The sequence below is a fragment of the Rhinatrema bivittatum genome, chromosome 2 (genome assembly GCF_901001135.1).
Source record: "Rhinatrema bivittatum chromosome 2, aRhiBiv1.1, whole genome shotgun sequence".
Lineage (NCBI taxonomy): Eukaryota > Metazoa > Chordata > Amphibia > Gymnophiona > Rhinatrematidae > Rhinatrema > Rhinatrema bivittatum.
In genome coordinates, this window is record NC_042616.1 from 494,048,595 (window position 1) to 494,075,162 (window position 26,568).

The 26,568-nt window shown below is 48.4% G+C and overlaps 1 protein-coding gene and 1 long non-coding RNA gene across 6 annotated transcripts in view; one reads left to right on the top strand and one right to left on the bottom strand.

The window, feature by feature from the left end:
- LOC115085058 overlaps positions 1–26,568 on the top strand; it is an 82,236-nt gene that overhangs the window by 27,163 nt on the left and 28,505 nt on the right. The window lies entirely within an intron of this gene.
- Positions 1–26,568, bottom strand: part of DSP (desmoplakin) — a 169,984-nt gene that overhangs the window by 12,949 nt on the left and 130,467 nt on the right. For all 4 annotated transcript variants that reach the window (XM_029590612.1, XM_029590610.1, XM_029590613.1 and 1 more), the window contains exons 20-22: positions 23,888–23,971; positions 2,809–2,916; positions 2,548–2,646 (exon numbers count right to left, since the gene is read on the bottom strand). In XM_029590612.1, the coding sequence (XP_029446472.1) occupies positions 2,548–2,646; positions 2,809–2,916; positions 23,888–23,971 (291 nt within the window). The remainder of the gene's footprint in view (positions 1–2,547; positions 2,647–2,808; positions 2,917–23,887; positions 23,972–26,568) is intronic.

A 26,568-nucleotide genomic window follows, 5' to 3' on the forward strand; every position in this document is an offset into this window, starting at 1 on the left:
AGGGGCGTTGGTTTCCTGGGGGTCCCCGTCTGTGGGGAGGTCCCACTGGGATCTGCTAGATCCGGGGTACTCCCTGGGGGGCTAGTACTTGGCCCTGGGTGGGACTGGCCCTGAACTGGATCTCCCAGGGCCTCCTCACACTGCGTGCACAGGGCGTCGGCCTCCTTGCTTTGTGCAGCTCTGATGTGGCATGCTGGGCAGAAGCCTTGAGTCTTTATCCCTGTTTCTGGTGGTGCCGTGGCTGTCGGTGCTGTCGGCGCGTAAACTCTTATGCGCTCCGGTGCGCTGAAGATGAGTGTGTGAGTTGTGTGCGCAGCTGTGCGTCTAGCTGTAGATATGCACCCAGCTCTGCGTGTGCAACTTATGCGCACAAGGTTTTATGTGCGTGTAAGTCTATGCGCACAAGTGCTTTTTGCGCCTAGCTCGGTTTTATGCTCTTGGGACGAACGGCTAACGGCGTGGCGAATAGGGCCAAGATGGCGACGGCGAGCACGCGGGCAATATGGCGACCCCCTCGGAGGGTCTCCACGTGGGTAAACCCTTGGAAATAGCCGGGGCCTGGCCTTGCTAGGGCAGACCAACCCGGTGGCACTGGTCCCGCGCGGTGACCTGTGCTCTTCCTCGATCCTCGGAGACCGGAGTCAAGCAGAAGATTTCTACCTTACCTTGTCTTCGGCGCTTCCCAGTTTCATCCCAGGCGGTCTCCGGCTGCGGAGGGAGAGGGCAAATACCTTCACCGCCGTGCTTGAGGGTGCACCCGCTGCCTTTCAGCCGCACCCAAGGATCGGGGGCTAGGTCCTCGCCGCGATTCGGCCGCCGGACCGAGGCTTACCTCCGAGGGACCACGGAAATTACCTCGGGAATCTCAACTGGGGTAGGGACCAGAGGGTATCACCGCAGGAGCGCGGGGCTCGTCTTCAGGTAGGTTTCTTCTTTAAAATTTGGTTTTCTTCTTTAAATTTGGTTCTAACGCTGTGAGAGCGTGTAGATAGTCCCTAACTGCTATGGAGACGGAAAATACTGGAGAGCTGCACTTCCTGCAGGGGTATATGTACTAGGGGCTGACATCAGATTGAAATCTGATCCGTCTCCAACTGCTAGCAGGAGTACACTATACCCATTGGTCCTGAGTCCATCTGCTACATGCTAGGAAATGGACTTTTGTCTTATGACAGACTACATGACATTCTAAGTACAATTCCTAACCAGTGGAGGAGTTGCCTAACAAGATTGGAGGAGTAGTCTAATGGTTAGAAGCTAGGGTTCATATCTTATCTGTTACTCCTTCTGATCTTTGCAAGTCACTTTGCCCTGCATTGCCTCAGGTACAGACTTAAATTGTAAGCCCTCTGAGGACAGGGAAATACCTACAGTATTTGAATGTAATCTGCTTCAAAGTGTCAAAAGACAGAATAAAAAAAAATCAAATTAAAAAAACAAAACAAAACAGATAAAGCTGCTATTTCTTGCCATCAGGGTTTGACCCAAATTTATTGAGTAATGCTTTGCAATAAGAAAAGATGATCTAGTATAGCTGAAGCATTTCTGGTGAACAACAAATCAGACACATTTTGGGCCGTTAAAAACACAGCTGCATGTAAGGATGCTCAAACAGTTCAGTCATTAAGACAATGACTGAACTGAAAATGTACATTTTTTATCTGGTTACTACCACAGAAGTAAGGACATTTTTCCTTGGCCACGAAATACATACAATGTAGACTTTTATGTCACAGGCCAATACAGTACAGTGCGCTCTGGCACAGCGCACTGTTAACCCGCGTTTGGACGCACATTTTCGACATGCTAGCTTTACCCCTTATTCAGTAAGGCGTGTCGAAAACATGTGTCCAACCCCCCTCCCCCCCACCCCGAAACTAATAGCGCCCGCAACATGCAAATGCATGTTGATGACCCTATTAGTTAGTCCCGCGCAATTCAGTAAGTAAAATGTGCAGCCAAGCCACATATTTTACTTTCAGAAATTAGCGCCTACCCAAAGGTAGACGTTAATTTCTGCCGGCACCGGGAAAGTGCACAGAAAAGCAGTAAAAACTGCTTTTCTGTACACTCTCCGACTTAATATCATGGCGATATTAAGTCGGAGGTCCCAAAAGTTAAAAATAATAAAAAATAAAAAAATTTTTAAAATCGGCCCGCGGCTTGAAAACCGGACGCTCAATTTTGCTGGCGTCCGGTTTCCGAACCCGTGACTGTCAGTGGGTTTGAGAACCGACGCCGGCAAAATTGAGCGTCGGCTGTCGCTGACAGCCGCCGCTCCTGTCAAAAAAGAGGCGCTAGGGACGCGCTAGTGTCCCTAACGCCTCTTTTTACCACGAGCCCTCATTTGCATGCGGGCTGATACTAAATCGCGCGCACAGAAGAGTGGCCTCTGTGCGCGCCGGGAGAGCGGGCACTCACCCGCTCTCCCGCGACTTATACTGTATTGGCCCATTAGTTTTTAAAATTGCATTCACCTTTTTCTTTAATTCTAAAAATACACTTTGGCCACTTTATTTTAGATTGAAACAAGTGAAAACACTATACCTTTAAGTCCTCCATGTTCTTTGCCATTTCATTTAAGAATTTGTAATAATCTGTGCCCCTTGTAAGAAGTTCTATGTAACGAGCTTGAATCTCTGCAGACTTAAATGGAAAGATATTCATTACCCCCACACAGCAGAACAAATCTTTCTTTTTACTACATTTTATTGTGAAAAGCAGTGCATTAGAAAATTAAAAAATTGCATTGTTATTTATGGAAAGTAAATCTCTGCAAGCATCCAAAAGAAGATAAAAGCTAGGTACCTCTTGTAGAATTATTCCTGAAGGTGACTGGACCATTGTTCTCTTTATCGGGATGTTAAGCAGCGTTTCTAATCCAGAGCTATATGAAGCTAACTGGAGTTCATAATCCTGTAATGGAACAGAAAGCAAAATGTCAAAACCTACTAAGAAACACACAGTGGTATTCTGTTGTACTGATAAATCTGCATGAAGAATCGTTAAGTATGAATCCTGATTAAGTTCCATAAGTCAATGTACCAGTTTGCTTAATAAGGGCTATGTCTATGCCATACTTTAATCAAAACAACATTTATGAAACAAATGATTCAGCAACTTATGGATCTATCTGCATAAACAGGCAAAACATCTGTATGTGAGCAAATATTCAGAATGCACTAATATGTTCAAAGAGAAAGTAGTTCATATGTATTTAATTGTCTCTCAGGCCCTGGAATCAAGTTTACACTGAGTGTAAAAATCTGAGACATTTCAGGGTTTTTAAATTTAAAAATATATATTAGACCTGGTTTCCCAAAGAGATAGGAAAATTGGGTCTTACCTGCTAATTTTCGTTCCTGTAATACCACAGATCAGTCCAGACCAGTGGGTTATGCACTCCCACCAGCAGATGGAGGCAGAGAACAAAGTTTCGAGGCACTGCTATATACCAAGTGTGTCACCTGCAGCTCCTCAGTATTGATTAATACCCAAGCCAAGATGCAATAGACAAACTTATAAAAAAAAAAATCCCACAAGGGCGAACAAGAAAACAAAAACGCAAGGGTTGGATTCCCCTGAACATGGAACCCCAGATCCGGACCGTAGCCCATAACATTCAATGAATAAGGATCATCCCTTATATTCTTCTTATATACAGCGGCTAACCACCAGGCAAGTTAGTCTTTCGGCAGTTCTACCAGGGCAGGACTCTGGACTGATCTGTGGTATTACAGGAATGAAAATTAGCAGGTAAGACACAATTTTCCTTTCCTGTACATATTCAGATCAATCTAGACCAGTGGGATGTACCAAAGCCACACTACACCAGGTGGGAACCCGAAAGACCCACTCGTAGAATGCTTTCCCCAAAAACCCGCGCTCTCCAGTGCCCATACATCCAGACGGTAATGTCTTGAAAAGGTATGCATAGAGGACCAGACAGCAGCCCTACATATTTCTTCAGAAGATACCAGCTAATACTCCGCCCAGGAAGCCGCCTGCGCTCTAGTAAAATGCGATTTAAACTCGCCAGAATAGGTCGACCGTTGCCAATGTAGGACGAACAGATGGTCTCCTTCAACCAATGAGCCAAGGAGGCCTTGGATGCCTTCTCACCTTTCTTAGGACCCCCAAAACCACAAAAAGATGGTCTAACTTTCAAAAGGAATTAGTGACCTTTAAATAATGGATCAATACCCGGCGCACATCCAACAGGTGTGCCTGTTGGATGTGCGCCGGGTATTGATCCCGGCGCCAAGAATCGTCATCAGGTAGAGAACAGGTGAAGTTCTCTACCTGATGACGATTCTCAAGACCAATTCGGGCAACTTCACGGATTGATTCACATGGAAGGCAGATACCACTTTTGACAGGAAGGAAGGTACCGTACACAAAGACACCTTATCAGCCGAAATGCGTAGGAAAGGATCCCGACAGCAGAGAGCCTGCAGTTCGGAAATACGTCTAGCAGAGCAAATGTGTTAAGGTTTGTGGGTATGTGGACCCTTAGCCCGAGGTATGAGTTGTTTCCACCTGTGGAGAGGAGCCCCCACAAGCCCATACCATCGGGAGGTGTAGTCAGGCACGGCAGGGAGCTCTGGGTGAGACTGTGGAGAGGTCCCAAGGAGTCAGGAGGAATACCCCAGTAGACAAGCAGGCTGAGAATAGTACCTGGACTGAGTCCCCCGAGAGGGAAGGCGCCAGGCAGGCCATAAAGCGGGCAGGCATGAGGCTGGTGTGCAGGAGGTATATAGGAGACACTCCCCTGAGGGGCGGAGCTGTGGAGTGAGGGTGATGCAGCTGTAGTGACGTAGGCCAACCCACAGAGCAGGGAAGCCCGAGTCAGGTCTCCGATGATGACATAGGTTGCAACCTGAGGAGCGGGGAGCACTCACAGTCTCAGTATGATAGAGAAGTACAGCCCCCGAGGAGTGGGGAAGTGCTGGCAGTCTTAGTAGCACGTAAGTGCGACCCCAAGGAGCGGGGAGGCTCGGACAGCTGCAGTGTAGCATGAGAGCACGGCCCGAGGAGCGGGGAAGCACAATAGTAAACTCCTGAATATTAAAGGTGTTCCAGGGGGCAGCCCCGAGGAATGGGCGAGGCCAGGAGACAAGGTCCCCATAGAGAGCGCCCACTGGCCCCAGAGGAGTGGGTACCAGACAGAGTCCAAGGTCCAGTGGAGTCCAATAACTTAGCCACAGGAATACGAGCAGGAGCTAGTAGAGACGTACGGAACTTGTTGCCAAGTCGCTAGCTGAGGGCGGAGGTGGAGCTTAACTACCTTGATCCGATGACATCAAACAGGGACGCCCCCGAGGTTCCCGCCAAAGAGGCTTCAAAGGAGGGCTCGGTGGCGCACGCGCACCTAGGAATGCCTGGAGACGATGTGGCTGAGGCGGCGTCTCAGCCGCCATGAGGAGCCAAGGGGAACACGGCGGTGGAGACTGGCCTGTGCTGCAAGCAGACCCGGGGAGGGCTGGAGAACGGTGCAAGATGTAAGTAATCACGGTCGCAGCCGTCCAAGAAAACAGTCTTCAAAGTAAGGTCTTTTAGGGAGACCCGATGCAATGGCTCATAGGGCGGAGCGCAAAGCATCTGTAAAACTAGGCTAAGATTCCAGTCCGGACACAACTTACGAACTGGAGGGCGAAGATACTTTACTAGGTATGTGAATCGTTTTTTGACGATTTAAAATATCGTCCGATATATTTTAAATCGTCAAAAATAGTTAGAGCCGCGATACAATAACAATTCCCCCGATTTATCATTAAAAAATCGTAAATTGGGGGAAGGGGGAGGGGAAGGGGGAGGGGGAGGGCGGGAAAACCGGCACACTAAAACAACCCTAAAACCCACCCCGACCCTTTAAAATAAATCCCCCCACCCTCCTGAACCCCCCCAAAATGCCTTAAATTACCTGGGGTCCAGAGGAAGGGTCCCGGTCTGATCTTTTACTCTCGGACCTCCGTGCGTTGTAGAAATGGCGCCGGCGCTACCTTTGACCTGTCATATGACAGGTCAAAGGTAGCGCCGGCGCCATTTTGTTTTTTTGTCCCCCGACGTCAGGAGCGTAGGAGATCGCTCCCGGACCCCCGCTGGACCCCCAGGGACTTTTGGCCAGCTTGGGGGGGCCTCCTGACCCCCACAAGACTTGCCAAAAGTCCAGCGGTGGTCCGGGAGCGATCTCCTACCGCGAATCGTTTTTCTGTACGTTTTGCGCAAAATGGCGCCGGCCGTACAGCAACACAATTCGACTGCAGGAGGTCGTTCCGGACCCCCGCTGGACTTTTGGCAAGTCTTGTGGGGGTCAGGAGGCCCCCCCAAGCTGGCCAAAAGTCCCTGGGGGTCCAGCGGGGGTCCGGGAGCGATCTCCTATGCTCCTGACGTCGGGGGACAAAAAAACAAAATGGCGCCGGCGCTACCTTTGACCTGTCATATGACAGGTCAAAGGTAGCGCCGGCGCCATTTCTACAACGCACGGAGGTCCGAGAGTAAAAGATCAGACCGGGACCCTTCCTCTGGACCCCAGGTAATTTAAGGCATTTTGGGGGGGTTCAGGAGGGTGGGGGGATTTATTTTAAAGGGTCGGGGTGGGTTTTAGGGTTGTTTTAGAGTGCCGGTTTTCCCGCCCCCCCCCCCCCTGGACCCCAGGTAATTTAAGGCATTTTGGGGGGGTTCGGGAGGGTGGGGGATTTATTTTAAAGGGTCGGGGTGGGTTTTAGGGATGTTTTAGTGTGCTGGTTTTCGATTTACACGATATTTAAAAAACCCAAACTGCGACTATCCGATTCCCTCCCCCTCCGAGCCGAAATCGATCGTTAAGATGATCGATCACACGATTCACATCTCTATACTTTACCCCTTTTAGGAAACGGACAACATCCAGATGGCTGGCCAGGGGCTTGCCACCTACCCGGCCCTTGAGGCACCCCAGAGCTGAAACCTGGACCAGGAGGGAACTATAAGCCAGGCCCTTAGATAAGCCCTGTTGCAGAAAGGATAAAATGTGGGGAATGGTCACCGAAAGGGGCACTACGCCTTGCTGATCACACCAGCCCTCAAACACTTTCCACACCCGAACGTACGCCATGGAAGTGGAGGAACGTCTAGCCTGGAGGAGAGTAGAAATCACCGGTTCCGAATAGCCCTTCACGTGGAGCCACCGCCTTTCATAAGTCAGGACGCAAGAGAGAAGCGATCCTCCCTATCTGAAAAGATGGGCCCTTGCTGGAGGAGATCTGGGAGGTGGGCCAGACGCAAAGGCCCGTCTGTCGCTAGCCAAGGACATCATGGCCACTCCGGAGCCACCAGGACCACTGAACCTGAGTGTTGCTCTATACATCGAAGAACCTGACCTATGAGGGGCCAAGGAGGAAAGGCACAGAGTAGAATCCCAGTCAGCCACTTGCACACGAGTGCATCCAGTCCGACCTTCCCGACTTCCTTTTTGTGAATGAAGAACCGTACTATCTTCAAGTTGGACCACGTCACCATGAAATCCAGCTGGGGAACCCCCCATCTGGCACAAATGTGATTTTAGGCCTCCCGGGAAAGTTCCCATCCCCGGGATCCAGCTGATGTCGGCTGAGGAAGTCTGCCTGCATGTTGTCCACTACTGCCATGTGAGAGGCCGCGATTCCCTCCAGATGAATCTCGGCCCAAGCAAAGAGAAGATGAGTGTCCCGAGCCATGGCCGGACTCTTGGTTCCACCCTGTTGGTTGAGATACACCACAGTGGTGGCATTGTCCGAGAAGACGCAAACCATTCTTCCTTGTACCTGAGGCAGAAACACCACCAATGCCCTGCGAGCCGCCCTCGTCTCGAGGCGATTGATGGACCATGTGCCCGGGGCTGAATGACCCAGACACAACGCTCCCCAACCTTGGAGACTTGCGTCCATTGACACAACCACCCAATCTGGGACTTCGAGGGGCATGCCCTTCTGCAAGTTGGTCTCCGATAACCACCACTCCAGGCTGGACCTGGCCTGTGACAACGGTAATGGCAGTTGGTACTGTTCTGACACTGGGTTCCAACGAGACAGTAGCGCTCTCTGCAACAGCCTCATGTGAGCAAAGGCCCACGGCACTAACTCCTCTTGAAACACAGGAACTGCTGATGATCGCTCTGAATCGGGTTACAGAGGTAGGCCTCTGTGAGATCGAAGGAGGCGAGGAACTCTCCTTTGCGGACGGCTGCGATAACCGTTCTGAGGGTCTCCATCCGGAAGCAGGGAACCCTCAAGCTGACATTCACCTGCTGAAGATCCAGGATAGGACGGAAGGTAGCCTCTTTCTTCGGGACCACAAAATAAATGGAGTACCGACCCCTTCCTTGTTCGTCCTGTGGAATGGCAACAATCACCTCCAGACCGAGTAAACTTTGTATTGTCTCCTCCACCACAACCCGCTTGTTGCGGGAAATGCAGCGCAACTCCAGAAAGGTCTCCTTGAGGGGGACAAGAAAATTCTAAGGTGTAGCCTACTCTTATTACCTCCAGAACCCACTGGTCTGAGGTGATTTTGGCCCACTCCTCGAAAAACTGTGAGTATGCCCCGACCGCCACACATGAGGAGTGAGCGGGCCTGACATCATTGGGCAGGCTTTCCGGCTCCCATTCCCTGACTGGAACCGCCTCTTGCTGGCCTGTAGGATCCTCGAAAGGACTGCTGTTGAGCCTTTGATTGCCTGGAGCTGGAGGAGGAGGGGCCGCCCCTCCCAGACCTGAATCGTCGAGTGTCCCGATAATGGGTCCGTGGAGCGAAGGACCTTTTGAACGGCTTCCTATCCTCGGGGAGCTTGTTCCCCTTTGTGTCACCCAGGGACTTCATAAGCTGGTCCAGATCCTCCCCAAAGGGAAGTTGCCCCCAAAAGAGAAGGTTATACAACTGCGATTTGGAAGATGTGTCCACCGCCCAATTTCAAAGCCACAGCAAACATCTGGCCGCCACCGAAAAGACCATACTCCAGGCCGAGGTACACACGAGATCGTACAAGGCGTCTGCCACTTAAGCAGATGGGGACAATACTCCAAAGGAAGCTGGATCCTGCAGTTTCTGAATCCAACACAGAAAAGCGCGCTGCATCATGCTCGCGCAAACCGTCACTCGAAAGCTCAAGGAGGAGACCTCAAAGAGGCGCTTAAGTTGAAGATCCAGCTTGCGGTCCTGAACACTCTTCAGAGCCGTGACACCCACGACCGCAATGGTAGTCTTCCTAGTGACAGCTGACACCGCCGCATCCATCTTTGGAGTCTTCAAGCGCTCCAAATGCTCCTCGAGAACCGGGTACAGTTTAGTCATAGCCCGGCCGACCTTGAGGCCTGCTTCCGAGGAGTCCCATTCCTGACTAATAAGCTTCTGGATTTTCTTCGGTATAGGAAAAGCGCTGGGTGGACCCCAGAGCCAGTCCAGGACCGGGTTAACCCCTTCATTAACAGACTCTTCCTGAGAAAGTTTCAGTCCCAACTCTTCTAGCACCAGAGGAATAAAGGGTCGCAACTCTTCCTTCTTAAAGAGGCGAACCACCCATGGATCGTCTCCTTCCGTCCCGGGCTCCCCCGGAATTTGATCATCCCCGCCAGTATCCAGATTTGGGGAGAGAGTCCCGTCCGGGTCTGCAGCGGCATCCTTCTGGGGTGAGGGGAGGTCCTCCCCCTGCGGGTCCTCCCCCTGCGAGCCATCGAGATCCCCACGGACCATGGCCGCTCGTGACACCCGAGAGTTGGAGTATGACTTGGGGCATTTCAAAAGCCCCCCTGTACTGTCCTGTGACTTCCTGGCCAAGAAAGCCTTGTGCATGAGAAGCATGAATTCAGGCAAAAAGCCATGCAGGCCCACCTCGTCGCCACTGGAGTCCAACTTCGTGTCCCTGATATCCTCCTGGCCCGGCTCTCGCACTGCGGGGGACGGGGTTCCTCCTGGGACTCCTTCCTAACTGAAGTAGTTGAGGCTGCCAGAGACCTGCCCCTAGAACTAGTCCCCGAAGCTGACTTCCGTGCGGCCTTCTTGGGCTTCAGACCCTTCGAGAAGACCCCTCCTCCCCGCTGCACAAAACGTGCACAGGGAGAGGGAGTCCAAGTAGGCCGACCACGTGCCACAGGCTTTACAAGCCTCCACCAGAGGTTTTTTCAGCCATTTGCGTTCTGCCGCAAATCCCCAGGGGAACAACCCCCCGGGTCGGGCCCGAAACACGATCCCACAAAAATGGCGCATGTGCCAAAAATAGCCTGGGCCCTCCAAGCAGTCGCGCGGGAAGGCAGCTGGCAGAGAAGGAAGCCTGAAGAAAAAAACAAAATGGTCGCCACTGCTAAAATGAGCTCAGCACCGAGCGATTGTGAGTAGCGAGGCCCTGATTCTCCGCCGAGGCAGGGCAGGCTCCATGGCCCTGAACCCGCTGGCTGATCCCTCCCCCAGAGCCCTCTGACGCTAGAGGGGCTGCCAGGCTCAGCTCTGCTGAGCAGACTGAGGCACCTAGCAGAGCCACTGACAAGAAGTAGGAAAACTTTTTTTTTTTTAAAATAAAACTTACCAAACTAAAAAAATAACAAACTTTCCCCAAAGGGGCTTCTTCCCTGCGTCAGCAGACACTCCAAGGGAGGCTTTGGGACTGCTGAGGGAGCCAGTACCCTGGCTATCGGGGGTCCCGGGGTCCTTGGGCTACCACTGCCAGGGGTATCCAACCCCCTGTTCGCCCGGCTCTACCCGAGGGATGGCCCAAAACAGAACCTGGCACCTCGGGGAGCAAACACCTCCAAAACAGCCAATAGCTGCAGGTATGCACCACCATCTGCTGGAGACAGACTTGACCTGTTTCCTAAAAGAGGTTAAACAAACACTGCTATATACCAAGTGTGCCACCTGCAGCTCCTCAGTATTTCTCTGTCTCGAGAAATACTGAGGAGCTGCAGGTGGCACACTTGGATTATAGCAGTGCCTCGAAACTTTGTTCTCTGCCTCCATCTGCTGGTGAGAGTGCATAACCCACCGATCTGAACTGATCTGGGTATGTAGCTTCATCTTCAAATTTAAAACAAAGAAAAATCAATCTGATCCTTTAACATACAAGTACTTCTTTTACAATAATAATTTTCTTTTTGCATCACGTGAACATACAAAATAACTCTCAAACCAAGTGCACACCGATTTTATCTGTGATGTTGATATTCAAAGACTTTGACCGGCTGAATTTTGGAGTTATTCGGGCACAAGCTAAGATTTGAATATTTCCCCAGTCGAGTGGATACATTTTGTGTGCACAAATCATTGTGCATACAAACTTTATCTGGATAAAAAGAGGTGGTGCTAGAGACATTTGGGAGTGGGGCAAATTTTAGAGCGTGAACGAACATATTGAATGATGTCTGGCAAAAGTTAAATGCATAACTGTGGTTGGAATAACAGTCATGTGCCTAACTTTATCCAAGCATATTCAGTGCAGACTTGTGCGCATAAGTCCCGCTGCATATCCAGATAAAGTTACGCACTGAGGTAGATTTTACAAGTGTTGTTTGCGCAAAAAAGGCCATATATGTGGGTCACATGTGAATTTTAAGAAGCCAGGAAGGACGTGCGTATACAGGCCTGTATGTGCATTCAGAATAGGGAGGTGGAAAAGGGGCAAGGCATGGGTGTTCTGGGGGCAGGGCCAAGGCTGACATGTATAACTATGAATTTTGCAACTTTGCTACTGGTCCTCATAAAGTGTAGGAGTCCTGAAGATGTGTGAGAGAGAGAGAAAGAGAGTAAGAGTAAGAAAGAGAGAAAGGTAGATCAAGAGTTTGTGGGAGGTGGTGTTACAGACATTCAGATATTCATTGGAAAGTTGACATCACTAAAGAATTTTAGTCTTTATAAGCAATGAAAAGTCTAACAAGAGGAGTTGATTTGTACACTGCAGACTGTGCTAGCTGCATTGAATAAATCAACTCTTTTTCATTGCTTATAAGGCAGTCCGTCCTGCGCACCGGTTCTGAACATTCCAGATACTGCACTAAAAACCTACTGACATTTAAGTGGCGTAGGAGGTGGTAGTCTTTCATGTCCTTGCGTCTATCTAGGGATGGTAAGGAAATGGACTAGTTCAGATGAAACTCTTAGACTGCCTTTGGCAGGAAGGACTGGTGCAAAACTGTACCGCTCCTAGAGTAAACTGGAGGAACGGCTCCCGACATGATAGCACCTGCAGTTCAGAGATGCGACGAGCTGAGCATATCTCCACCAAGAATACAGTCTTCAGCGTTAACAGCGTAAACTGCACAGTGGCCGAAAGGAAGGCCCTGCTAAAAAGTCCAATACTAGATTGAGGTTCCATAGGGGGATGAGCCACTTTAAAGGTGGCCGGAGGTGTTTGTTTAACCTCTTTTAGGAAACAGGTCAAGTCCAGATGCGTCGACAGGCGGGTTCCGTTCACTTCGTCCCTAAAGCAGAGAGAGCCGCCACCTGGACCTTCAAGGAGTTGAGGGACAATCCTTTGCTCAGGCCATCCTGTAAAAATTGTAGAATCATGGGGATATTGGTCGTCAGAGGGGCACCCCGCGCTCCTCGCACCAGGCCTCAAATATTCTCCAGATCTGCATGTACACCAGGGACATAGAGAACTTCCACTCATGGAGCAAAGTGGCGATTACAGCCACCGAATATCCACGCTTCATCAGGCGAGCCTTCTCAAGGGCCAGACCGTAAGACAAACAGAGTTGGGTCCTCATGAAGTATCAGACCTTATTGGAAAAGGTCCCTGTGCGGGGGAGGCAAGGGTGGGTCTCCACCAGAAGCCTCTGCATATCTGCATACCACGGGCATCTGGGCCAATCCAGGGCCACCGGAAGGACTAATCCTCTGTGGTGTTCGATCTTGCAAATGACCTTGACCAGCAGAGGCCACGGAGAGAAGGCTTACAGTAAGTCCTCCTCTGGTCAGGTCTGGACAAGGGCATCAATCCCTTGAGAGTGTTTATCTCTTCTGCGACTGAAGAATCGGGGGACCTTTGCATTGTGAGATGTGGCCAGTAGGTCAAAGGATGGGAGGCCCCAGTGATCTACTAGGAGCTGGAAGGCTCTGGTCGAGAATGCCCATTCCCCTGGATCCAGTCTCTCCCTGCTGAGAAAGTCAGTTCAGACATTGTCTTTTCCCGCGATGTGGGAAGCAGAGATCCCTTGTAGATTTAACTCTGCCTATTCCATAAGGAGGTCTATCTCCAGAGAGACTTGGTGGTTTTTGGTTCCTCCCTGGCGGTTGAAGTAGGCTACCTTTGTTGCGTTGTCCGACATCATGTGGACTGCCTGTCCTGGAGCCTGTGGCTGAATTGCAGACACGCTAATCTGACAGCTTAGGCTTCCATGCGGTTTATGTTTCAACGCGCCTCCTCCTTGGTCCATCGCCCCTGGGTTGTCAATTCCTTGGAGGCTCAAGTCCGTCGTGAGGATTAGCCAGTTCAGTGGGGACAGGCTTACACCCTTGCTTAGGTGAACTTCCTGTAGCCACCACTGGAGCGGAGAACATACTTCCATCGATAGGTGGAGGCGAATCGAGTAGTCTTGAGACAATGGGTTCCTACGTGACAGCAGGGAGCATTGGAGTAGCCGCATGTGTGCCCTCGCCCACGGTACTACCTCCAGGGTTGACATCATCAGGCAGAGGACCTGGAAATAGTTCCTCACCCTGGGGCGCATTGTGTTCATCAACCAACGCACTTGGCACATCATTTTCCTTATCCTCGAGGGAGGGAGGAAGACTTTGTGCTGTTTGGTGTCTGTTACTGATCTGCTGCTCGGAGTTAGCAATCTGTTACTGATTTGATGCCTGATGGGAGGAGCAATCAGATAGTAGTTAGCAATCTGTTGTTATATATGAGAATTGAGGGTGGATCCTTGGACCAGTGGCAGATGACCTCGCCCCCGGGGGGGATGATCCCGAGAGGGACCACCGGTCAGGCTCAGAGTTAGGAGACAAACACACACTAGTTCTTTTATTAGACAGTATACTGAACCACCAGAGATGGCAGTAGTGAGCTGGTAAGCCCGGCTGGGCTGTAGTCCCTCAGTTACTGGAACAGCGATCCCTGGAGGCTGAGCTGAAGAGAGACTGAGATATAGTGAGTAGGCAGGGTATGCAGATGGTAACACTCACACAATGTCCCAATGAAGCCCAGGAGCTGGAAGGTATAGGCCCTCGAGGAGCGAGTACCTGGTTCCAGGGAAAGTTCAGAGAGAACGATGGTAACTCACTGATGTAGCTGATATAGTTGGTAGTGAAGACTTCCAGGCAGAAGAGTATATGAAGCGAGTCTGGGATCAGGGCCCTCGAGGAGCGAGTACCGGTTCCAGACTGTCACCTGAAAAAACAAAGAGGGAGCGAGGCCCCTGAGGAGTGGATACCTCTGGTAAGTCCGAGGAGGCAGAGTAGCTTAGCCAGACAAGGCGAGTCAGTTGTCAATCCATGTCCTTGCTAACTCGGTGTGTTAGCAAATTCCAAGACCTTAAATATCCGTCGCAGGTTACGTCATCTTCGGGGGACGCCCCCAAGGTTCGCGCCAATGCCGGTACTTCAATCGAGGCCTCGCCGCATGCGTGCCCCTAGGCCTCCAGGAAACATGGCGATTACAGCGTAGAGCCGGTCCGGGAACTTTGAGGGTCCTTGGCAAATGGATGCCGCGGCAGCCAGTCTTCCTGTGGACGGAGAGGGAGGCGCCAGAGAGATAAGGAGGGCGGAGAGAGGGCGTCGTGCACCGACAGACACAACAGTGTCGAACCAGACTCCCAGATACTCTAAGGACTAAGAGGGCTTGAGGCTGCTCTTGTCCATGTTCATGATCCAACCGAGTTCCTGAAGTAGGGACCTGCCCCTGCTGGTCACCTGGAGGCTCTCTTCCAACGACTTCACCCGGATCATCCAGTCATCTACCAGGATCCCTTCTTTCCTCAGTGCCGCCATGACCACCATAATTTTGGAGAATGTTCTAGGGGTGGTTGCCAGGCTGAAGGGCAACACCCAAAACTGATAATGGCAGCCCAGTACCGCAAAGCGTAGGAAACGCTGGTGGTCTTGATGGAATGGGATATGAAGGTAGGCCTCTGAAAGGTCCAGGGAGGTTAAGAACTCTTCCGGTTGTATGGCAGTTATGACGGAGTGAAGAGTTTCCATGTGGAAGTAAATTATCTGATTTACGCTCTTGAGATCCAGAATGAGGCGGAATGAACCCTCTTTCTTGGGTTCGATGAAATAACGCCCTGTTTTTTCCTGGGGTGTAGGTACCGGGGTTATAGCCCTCAAGCTGAGAAGCCTTATCAACATGTATTCCAATTTTTTGTGCTCGGAGTGGCAAAGTGACATCATGAACATGTCCCAAGGGATGCTGCAAAATTCCAGAGTGTATCCTTCTCATATGATGACAAGTACCCATTTGTCCGACGTGATCTCAACCCATTGCTGACAGAAGAGGGATAATCGGCCCCCTATCTACTCGTCCCATGGATGGGTCAGCCAAACTTCATTGGGAAGTTCGGGTCGAACCTGAGCCTGAACCAGCAACTCTTTTTGGAGGTTGGCTCTGAAAGGACTGAGACCTTCCTGAGGGCCTAGATATCTAAAATGACAAGTTTCTGTAGGGCCGGAAGTGCTGAGAGCCCCTGGCCCGACCACTCATGGGCGAGGGGCACTGCAACCACTTTTTCTTATCTTCTGGTAGCCGAGGCACTGGAGATTCACCCCACTTACTGGATAGCTTTTCCAATTCGCTTCTGAATAGGAGGGGTCCCTTTAAAGGGCATCTTTGTGAGGTTTGCCTTAGAGGTCATGTCTGCTGACCAAGTTTACAGCCATAGCTGTCTTCTGGCCGCCACGACTGAGGCTACTCCTCTGGCAGAGGTATGCACTAGGTCAGAGCTTGCATCCGCTAGGAAGGCCGTGGCGGAATGCGTCCCTGAGTTATCTGCCTCTTGAGAGAGAGAAACAGACATGAACAAGCCAACAGGGCACAGCAGGAAGTGATCTGAAGTGTCACTGCTGTCACGTCAAAGGCTTGCTTAAGGATGGACTCCAACCGTCTATCATGTGCATCCTTCAAGGCCACTCCTCCCTCTACTGGGATAGCTGTTCGCTTCGAGACGGTGCAGACCAGGGCGTCCTCTTTTGGGAAACACAGGCGTTCTTTGGCCACCGGGTCCAGAGGGTACTAGGCCTCTAAGGCCTGAGCTCCTTTATAACTTTCTTCCGGGGCATCCCACTCCAGGTCAATCAACTCCTGGATGGCTTCCAGCATCGTAAAATAGCAAGAGGCTTTCTGTAGAGACACCAGGATGGGATTCTTCTTTGGTTCTGACATAGGGTCCATGCCAGAAACTCCCAAAGTCTTCAGGGTCAGGGAGACCAGGGCCAGCAATTCATCTCTATGGAAAAGCTGTCGCATGGTCCAGTATGGCTCCAGGCCTGGAGGGATTTCCCCGTCCTCCAATGAGTCTGCGTCCTCTTAATCGTCCGTGGTGTCTGGGTCCCTGTCAGGGATACCCTGCTGAGGCAAGGCATGTCCCGAGGCATTCTGATAGGGCTTGGAGAGCTAGGCCTTCCCAGCTGGGGCTCAGACCAGGCAGGGGCAGCAGCTGACTGCGCCTGAACAAAGACTTGAAGGCCCTGAAAGAATTCCACGCAAGAAAATGTCACTGGGAGCATACCTATCCCAGGAGAAACTGGGGTAGGGGCCACTGAACTACTCTTTCCTGGGGAAGACGCTGCCCTGGGATTGCTCAGATCCAGGTTGCTACCTGATAAGGTCGTGGCTAACCTGTCCTCTGACTGGGAGGGGCCAGGTTTGGAGAAGTTCTGAGAGTCCAGCCCTCCCTGGACTTCCTCACAGTGCTGACAAAGGAAGGATTCTAGGTCAGACTGTGCAGCCCTAATATGGCAGGCCGCACAAAGGGAGTGTCGCTTGGGCTTCTTTGTTGCCAGAGCCATAGTTCACTGTAATTTGTGCGTTCAGCCAGTTAGCACTTGAGCGCGCACAAATCTGCCCCGACACGTGTAAGTATAAGCGTCCCTTTGTGTGCGAATGTGTGTGTGCTTTTGCATGCAGGTAAGCACGTGATTATGTGCACAGGTGTGCGCGCACTTATGTGCATGTTAGGCACACAACAGAACGCGCATACCAACGTGCAATATGGTTCCGCTGCGGCCTGCCATGTGGAGTGCCCACCAAACCTGAAGCGGGGCCTAGCCCATTGGAGGGACTGCTCAACCCGATCGGAAACCCCCTTCCCTTGCCCTAATGGGATTGTGAACGTTGTCGGTACGGCGCGCCAATCAAGGAGACCAGAGGAAAGACTTACCAAAGCCATCTGAATCAGAGGAGTACTTCTCCAGTTACCTGGGCTCAGAGCTTACTGGCTGACTACAGAGATGGTCTCCGGCTGCTGGGAGAGGGCTTAGGCCACCAACACCACACTTGGCTTCCTGCACCCGCTGCCTTTCAGCGGCTTCAGCAGCAAAGTCCACGTCGGGAACCAGCTACCGGATCAAGGCACAATTCTGAGGGATCTCGGAAATCACCTCAGGAATTCTCAACTGGGGAAGGGACCTTTAGGGATCACCGCAGGAGAGTGAGGCTCGATCTTTCTCCAGTTTAAAGGTAAATGTTCTTCTTCAAACTAGTACTGCAATCCCACTAAACACCAATGCTGGTGTGGGGATAGCACATCCACATCTGCTAGGAGGCGGAGATGTACTGAATGGCTGAGGTTACTGCAGGGGTATATGTAAGGTGACGTCAGCTTTGAAACCTGATTCTGTCTCCATCTGCTAGCAGAGGAGCACATAACCCATTGGTCCTGAGTCCATATGGATACACGCTAGGAAATTGGGGCGTGGTCATGCCGGCGGCCTGAGCACACGCAACTCCCTCTCACTCCCTAGGAATCGGCAGGGATCTTTTATTTTATTGGTTCCCTGAGCACTGCAGACATCAGAAATTGTGAAATACCTGCTAGCTTCCTTCCTGCAACCAGAATTTGGAGTCTGTGAATAACAATGGTGGGACGTCCGAAGTGCACCAGCCTTGATTGTGCAGTCTCGGGCGAAGAGAAAATGGTGATGGAAGGCCTGTATGTGGAGGGGCTCAGTTCAGGCCTTTCTGAGGCGGCCCTGAAAGATCTTACCAGTGCTGTTTCGGCAGCACTCACGGATCAGCTGCACTGAATTCAGACATCTGTGGATGACGTCCGCGATTGCATGGAGGCCTATGCATCTGCTATAGCAGGGATTCAGACAACAATTGAGGCCCATGAGGAGCGGCTGGCCACACTGGAGGCTGGAACGTGTGAGCTTAGGACCTGACACCAATCTTTAGAGGAAAAAAATGAAGATCTGGAGAGCCGCAGCCATAGGAATAAACTGCGAATTTTGGGGTCCTGGAATCTGTGTCTGGTGAGGATTTGATTCGGCTGTGTGAAAAATGGATCCCCAAGCAGCTGCAGATCAGTATTGTGGAGAGGCCTATCCTGGTAGGACGGGAGCAGCATTTAGGGGCTGGGGGGCCGAATCAGATGCGACCACATTAAGTCATCGCCTTTTATTTCAATTATACGGATAAAGTTAAAATCCTGCAAGCTTATCGGAAAACTTATCCTGCAAGCTTATCGAAAAACCTCAACTATCAAGAAGCTAAACTTTTACTTTTCCCAGATGTTTCCAATAAAGTGCAGGCGGCGCACAAAGAATTCTCTCCATATTGCACCCAGCTGTACCATTGTGGGATCAAGTTTGCCCTCCAGTACCCAGCGAGGCTGCGGGTCTTTCTCTCAGAAGAGACCAGAATATTTTCTTCAGCTCCAGCTGTTAAAGAATTCCTTGATCGGCCAGGATGAGAAGACTGCTGTAGCGATGTCCTTTTTTCATCCATATTTTCATATGGCAGGTTAGATGGCAAACTTTTTGTTTCTGCCTTTTGGGGAAAGCTGCCCTTTTGTCTAGGATCCTATTTTTGGGGGAGCTTTCCTCCTCTCCCTCTCCTCATTGTTTTTTTTTTGTTTTTTTTTTAATAGTTTGTGTGTGTGTATGCATTTACTGCCTTGTGATGGATGGGGGATTGGAAGTATTTATCTATGATCCTCGCCAGTTCTGGGAGCCCCCGGTTGACAGTGGACACACCCTTTTCAGCAGGGAAAGAAGTAACCATATCTTAGACGTTTTTCTTTTTTTTGGGGGGGTGTCCCTCCCGATTGGGGGATTGAGAGTGAAGGATGCTTACTATGTTTGGGGGGTTGGATAGTATATTGTGGTTGTATGTGTTTGGGTGTGAATGGGGTAGTATGAATTTTGGCCCACCTGAGCCCTAGGTTTCTTTCCCTGTTGAGTATTTCAGTTTTTTTTTTGTTTTTTTTTTTTTGGGGGGGGGGGGGGGGGGAGGAAGTGGATCTATGCTGGGGATTCCCTTCTTCCGTGTATCTCTCTGTAATGCTATGGATATATGCTGATCTTGGCTCTAATGGCTAAGATTGTTCTTTTGACTCTTAACATAAATGGCTTGCACTCTCCAATTAAGAGGAAAAAGCTTTTAAATGACTTGCAGAAGCATAGGGTGCACATTGCTTTTCAGCAAGAGACACACCTGGAAGATGGGGAGCATTGCAAGCTGCAGTGGGATTGGGTTGGTCATTGTTTTTTCTCATCTTTTATGTCTCTGCAGCATGGTGTGGCTATATTGATCAGCAAACGGGTCAGCTTCACACTGATGAACTGCCTGTCTGATTCCAATGACTGCCACATTATTGTGGCTAGGGAATTACAGGGTGTCAAGGTAGTCCTGTTTAATCTTTATGCCCCCAATATATATTCTCATAGTTTTTTCTCAGATCTTTTGGCTAAAGTTGCTGCCTGGGAAGGGTATGCGATGATTGTGGGGGGAAGATTTTAATGTGGTAGACAATCCTCTGGTTGACTGCAAGCCATCTAAAACTCCTAAGCAAGCCCAGGTGGTTATGGGAGAGAGCTTCATGTCGCACGAGTTGCAATTATTGATGCTTGGCATACTCTTCACTTGGAGGATTGGGAGTATACCTTTTTTTCTCATGTCCATCATGTTTACTCTAGGCTGGATTATATTCTTATCTCGGAATTTCTTTACAATAAGTTGGTGGCTAATGAGATTCAAGATATTTCCTTTTTTGATCATGCTATGGTAATAATCACATTGAATTTACTTTCCATGCCTCTGAGCCAGTCTTGGTGGAGAATGCTATCCCATCTATATAACGACAAGCGCTTTGCAGTATTTCTTCAAGATAAATGGAAGGAATACATTGAGTTTACTCTGACTCCAGATGTTGATCCCATCACTTTTTGGAATGCGGCTAAGGCTGTGCTGTTGGGACACATTCTGGTCTATCATTCTCGTGCCAAGCGAGATAGGGACTCAGCCATTTTGGCACTTACTAAGAAGATCATGTCATTACGCTGGGCTCATCAGTGGGATCTGGATAGGGATACACGGGTGAGTTTGGATGTCCGTTGGGAATTAAATGCCCTACTTGATTTGAGAGAGCGACAAATTATTTTGTATCTTAAGTATAAACTCTTCCAGTGGGGGGGGGGGGGCAAATTGCTGGCCCAGTTGGCAAACTCTACTGGACGCCCAAGGGGACTCATTACCCACCTAAAGGATAATTTGATGAATCTCACTTCCACCCCTATGATTTCGGAAACTTTTGTCTCTTACTATAAGTCCTTGTACACAGCTGGGCCACCTAATGCACAAGCTTATCAGGATTTTTTACAGGACCAGGATCTTCCTGTCTTAAGCACACGTGCTCAATTGCTTTTGAAAATGCTGATTCCGGAATGGGAAATTTGCAGAGCTATCCGGCAGCTTAAGCTGCTGAAAGCACCAGAGCCTGATGGTCTCGACCTGAATTTTATAAACTCTTAGGTGATCTTACCTTGCTGCCTCTAAAGAGTGGGGGAAGTTTGATAGAGGACATAACCTTGCCATTGTAGTTTTATTACCTAAGCCAGAAAAGGATCCCACCTTGACCTCATCCTATTGGCCTATTTCCCTTCTTAATCAAGATATTAAATTACTGGCCGCAGTTTTGCCCCAGCGGGTGAATTCAGTCATCTCTGAAGTAGCAGACCTGGATCAAACAGGATTTATTAAAGGGCAGATTTCTAATACTAATCTCTTAAAAACTCTGCTGACCGCCCTTTCTCCAGAGAGTAACAATTCTACTGATCTTCTCTTCAGCCTTGACGCTTATAAAGCATTTGACTGGGTGGCATGGTCTTACCTACACCAAGTCTTGGAGCACTATAATTCTTGGAATTCTATGTTGGCCTGGGTCAAATTGTTATAACCCTTCCCTCAGGCACAACTGTTGATGAATGGGACTCTTTCTGAGGCTTTTCTATTAGATAGAGGTACTAGGCAGGGCTGCCCCCTTTCTCCATTGTTATTTGTTCTTGCTTTGGAACCACTAGCGATCAAGCTGCGAGCTCTTTGCTCGTTACAAGGCATTCAGATAAAGAAAAGTCTTTTCTCCGACAATATGTTGCTTTATGTAGGAAACCCGGTGGATTGTTTGGGGGACATTATTACAGTTATCAACCAGTTTGGCTCCTTTTCAGGACTTGAGATTAATTATGGGACGTTGGTGGCTTTTCCTTGTTCTCCTACTCTGCCATTTACATGGGTTGGGCCTTTCCCATTTTCCTGGGCGGGATCTCATTTCAAATACTTGGGTATACAGGTGGCACGCTCTCTGAAGGATCCCTATGCCCTTAATATTGATGCCGCGATGAATCATGTTAAGGCATTACTGCTGAAGTGGAAAACAATCCCTCTGTCAGTGTTAGGAAGATGTGCTCTAGTCAAAATGGTGACTCTCCCAAAGTTACTTTACCCCTGCAAATGCTTCCAATATGGCTCTCTGTCTCAACCATTAAGGCATATTGCTCTTTAGTGAGCTCTTTTATCTGGCGTAATAGACGGGCGAGGGTTGGGCTGAATGTTCTAAGGCTAGATCGTAAGAATGGCGGTGTTGCTTTGCCTGACTTACGCATTTACAATGCTGCCTACCTTTTATGTTAGTTACAAGAGTGGGTGTCCGGTCGTCCTAAGTTTGACATCTGGAGCTTGATGTCAGACCTGGAGGCCCCCTTTGCCCCCATTAACCTAATACACCTCCCAGCAAGCAAACTCCTTTATGAAATTTTCTTTATTTTGGCTTAAGACCCTGAGGAAGGCTTGGGTTTGGTGGTGGGGACTGGGGGCTCGTAGCATAGTGGTTTCTCCTTTTCTGTCCTTGACAGGCAATCCGAATTTCATCCCGGGTCTGGGTGACTATTTTTCAACGAAGGGCAGGGATGGGACTTTGCAGTGTGGCTCAGCTGGTGGATACTAACTTGCTGAGTTTCTACTCCTTCGAGCAATTGCAGGAGAAGTGGGACATACCGAGATCCCAATTTTTTGCATTTCTTCAGGCCTGTCATTATTGTCATAGTCTGTCTAAGGGTAATGTCTCTTTACTTGCTCTTACCGATGACAAAGAAAGTTTTTTAGAGATCACGCCTAAGTTCAATAAAATCATTATATGGCTCAACTTCTCCTCACCGACATGCCCACTCACCACCTGACTCATTTGGCTGGGAAATGGAGTGCGGAACTTGGAGAGGAGATATCTCCTGAGATGGTAGCTCTATACATATTACTTAGCTGCCTACATGACGGAAATACAGTTTAAGTTTGTGCACAGAATTTATATTTCCAGGGTTAGGAGGGCTTTGATGAATCTGTGGGACTCAGATCTTTGTTTAAAATGTAAGGTTGATTCTGGTACTTTTCGTCATATGTTCAGTGGGTGTCATAAATTACAATCTTTTTGGAGTGGCATCATGTCGTATTTGGATAAGCTGCTGGGTTGTGATGTCTCTTGGTCAGGGGTCTCTGTGTATTTTTGCTTTTGGGATACTGATTGTTTCTTGCCACAAGGGGGCAGACTGTTTCTGGCTGCGGCTGTCCTCCTTGCAAAAAGCAATCCTGCTGCACTGGAAGTCCGAGGATGTTCCCTCTTTCGAATATTGGAAGGACTTGATGTGTCAGATGGTGCAGATGGAACTATTTCGGAAGCGGGACTTGGTTGCTTTTTGACCGTCTCCTAGTCTGCAAGGCTACTTTGCTTTATGGGATAAGTTACTCTCTACTCCTTTAGGTGTACCTGTTACTAAGGTACTAGTGACTGGCCTTTTTGGGCTTCTGGGGGTCTTCTAGCATTACCGTCAATGGGGTTTTCATGGTGGGCTCGTGTGTGATGTACTGATTGTGTGGGTTGCGTGTGTGTGTGGCTGAGGGAGTGTATGGTTTTTTGGGTTGGGGTTTCTGCTATGTTGGAAAGTTGGGTCATACTGTTGTTATTTGTACCAATATACATGTTCTGGCTGTATTTATCTGTAACTGTGCACTATTTGACCCAATAAACATGAAGTTTAAAAAATTAAAAAACAAAAAAAGATTTAGAAAAAAATTTAAAATCTTTCTTTTTTAAGCAGGCAATTGAATAAGGAAAGACTTTATGGTCCTGTTTACTTGTATTTGTGTTTTAGATAAGCGTCTGTAAAATGATTGCTATTTTAATTATGAATGAGTTTCTGTGATTCTCAGTGATCAATCAGTGATTGGTGGGTGCTGAAGATAAGAACTTATTTTTATTTGTAAGTCAGATGAAATTCTTTTTTCTGTTTTTCAAATTTTCTGTTAAGTTTAAAAGCTTTTGTAGGCACATTATGCACATCAGTAACAAACAACTCCCTCCAGTCAGCCATTACTATCAATTTTGTTAATTAGCCAATGAATGACTTTCGTTAAAAATAATTTGAAAGTCTGGCAAGAAGGATAGAAAAGTACCTTAATCGATGATGAACACTGGTCTGCAGTCTTCTGAACCTCTTCCACTTTGTCTCGTTTACCTTGTATTTCAGTATTCAAGTTCTGTTGGAAAGAAAAATACTCTTTTTTAGAACATATATGTATGTGTAAATAAAAGCATATATTTTATGCGCATAATTGTAAATTTTCAAATAAAAACCCAGAAATAAACGTGGAGATAGGTACCGGTATTTTATAAACTATGCACGTATGCCGCTTCTGAAAATATTTACTTGCATGTGTACTTGGAAATACCAGTTTAATGATTCTTTCAGGAGTTCACCCAGACCTTCACCAGCTCACCCAGACCCTCTAACACTTCACCCTGAACTCCTAGCAGTTCATCCCGACCTCCTACCCAAAAATTGCAGAGAAAAGGCAAGCGCGATTTCAATTGTATGAGCCGATTAATAAGCGCAAAAGTGTGTATACACGTTCAGTAATGTAGGCATGTTTAGTGCTTACAAATTTGTGCACATACTTTCGAACCCCACCCTATAATGACCCTACACCCTATAATGATCCTAACCTGCCCTCCACCCGTTAAGATTTATGCACAATATTGTAAGTACCTGCATACTCTTGAGGTTTATAATATCATATGCATGCAAACATGCTGTTTACATGTCTTTATGCTAATTTTACACATAAAAGCCCCACAAAACTTTGAAAATTACCTGCTGTATGGAAAAAATGTTTAGGTAAGTAGATTGTCACAAATAAACCCATAAACAAATACCACCTATCAACAAGTAATGAGATGCCAATAGTTACAAGTCATTAAGATCTTATAATTGTGTGAATACACTTGTATTGTAAATTTCACACACTGATTTAATCACAGGTCAGTCCATAGTTATCGTTTTTATCTTTTTGAAATTTTGCATCTAAAATTTCAAACATGCACACTACTAGAAAAAGTGTAAAGTCCAGAAAAATAAATGCTTTCTTAGAAATGTATTGTTTTTGCAAGGCCAGAGAGAACTTATTTACCTTGATATCGCCAATTTATAAACACCACAGTTCAAAATCGCTGAACGGTGTGTTCACAGTTATGAGATCTTAATGACATCTAACTATTGGCACCACATTATTAGTTGACAGGTAGTATTTGTTGATGGGTTTCTGTACTGTTACTTAAACATTCTTGAATAGTTTGTGCTTGAAAGGTGATACTATGCTCACCGTGTTTCTCTAAGGAATAATTTAAACTTTCTAAGGAACAATGCTCTTATGCATATCCAGTTAGAAGAATCAAGGCTGGACACTAGGGGCTCAATTTTGAAAGGACTTAAGTACATTCCCTAATTTTGGGTGTAATTTTGGTCCCTTTGAAACTGACTATAGCCGACTCCATAAATTTAGAGTCTAAAAAGTGGTTGGCTAATAGTGGCAGACTTAGGATGGAGAAAAAGTGTTAGGCACGTAAAGGAAAATTGGTTCTTACCTGCTAATTTTCGTTCTTGTAATACCACAGATCAGTACAGGCAACTGGGTTTTGCATCCCTACCAGAAGATGAAGGCAGAGAACAAAGTTTTGAGGCACTGCTTCATAAATGAGAGTGCCACCTGCAATCCCTGAGTATTGACCTGTACCCAAGCCAAAGATTAAAACCTAAAACCCTCTCCAGGGCGAACAGGTAAAGCCAGATTAAACCTCCTGCACTGGAGCCTTTGTCACCTCCAGATATTCAAAAAGACATGTACAAACTGCAAAAAAAAAAATTCTTTGAAATATATGTTACATCGACTATCAAGAAAATAGTCTTTCGGCAGCGAAAGGGGCAGGTCTCTGAACTGATCTGTAGTATTACAGGAACGAAAATTAGCAGATAAGAGCCAATTTTCCTTTCCTGTTCATACCCAGATCAGAACAGACAAATGGGATATACCAAAGCACCCCTCTATTGGGCGGGAACCTGAAAGACCCGCATGCAATACACTCTCACCAAAGGACGCATACTCCTGCACAACCAAATGGTATTGCATGGTGAAAATATGAAGCAAAGACCACACCGCTGCTCTACAAAACTCCTGAGGAGAAAAACTACTGAGACTCCACCCAAGAGGCCATCTGCACTCTTGTAGAATGCACCATCAGCCTCAATGGGATCCTGCGACCCTTACAAATATAAGCAGAGCAAATGGCCTCCTTCAGCCAACTAGAAATTGTGGCCTTTGAGACCTTATCACCTTTCTTCACACCCCCGAACAATATAAAACGTGAATTACCACCAAAAGGAATTTGTGACTTCCAATATCGCAACAGAGTCCATCACACATCCAAAAAATGCAGCCCTCTCTACTGAGGAGAATCCTTAGACCATTCCAGAAGATCTGGAAAATCCACCGTCTTATTAACATGGAAGACACCACCTTCGGACAGAAAGAGGAGACCGTTCGCAACGCGATCCCATCATTAGAAATACACCGAAAAGGACCTCTGCATGACAGCGCCTGCAATTCCAAAATCCACCTGACAGAACATATGGCCACCAAAAACACTGTCTACAATGTCAGGTCCTTTAACATCGCCGATCTCAAAGGCTCAAAAGGCGCCCCACACTGCACTCAGAACAAGACTGAGGCACCAATCCAGACTCAACTTCCAAACCAGAAGCTGCAAATGCCTGACCCCCTTCAGGAATTGAACCACAGCA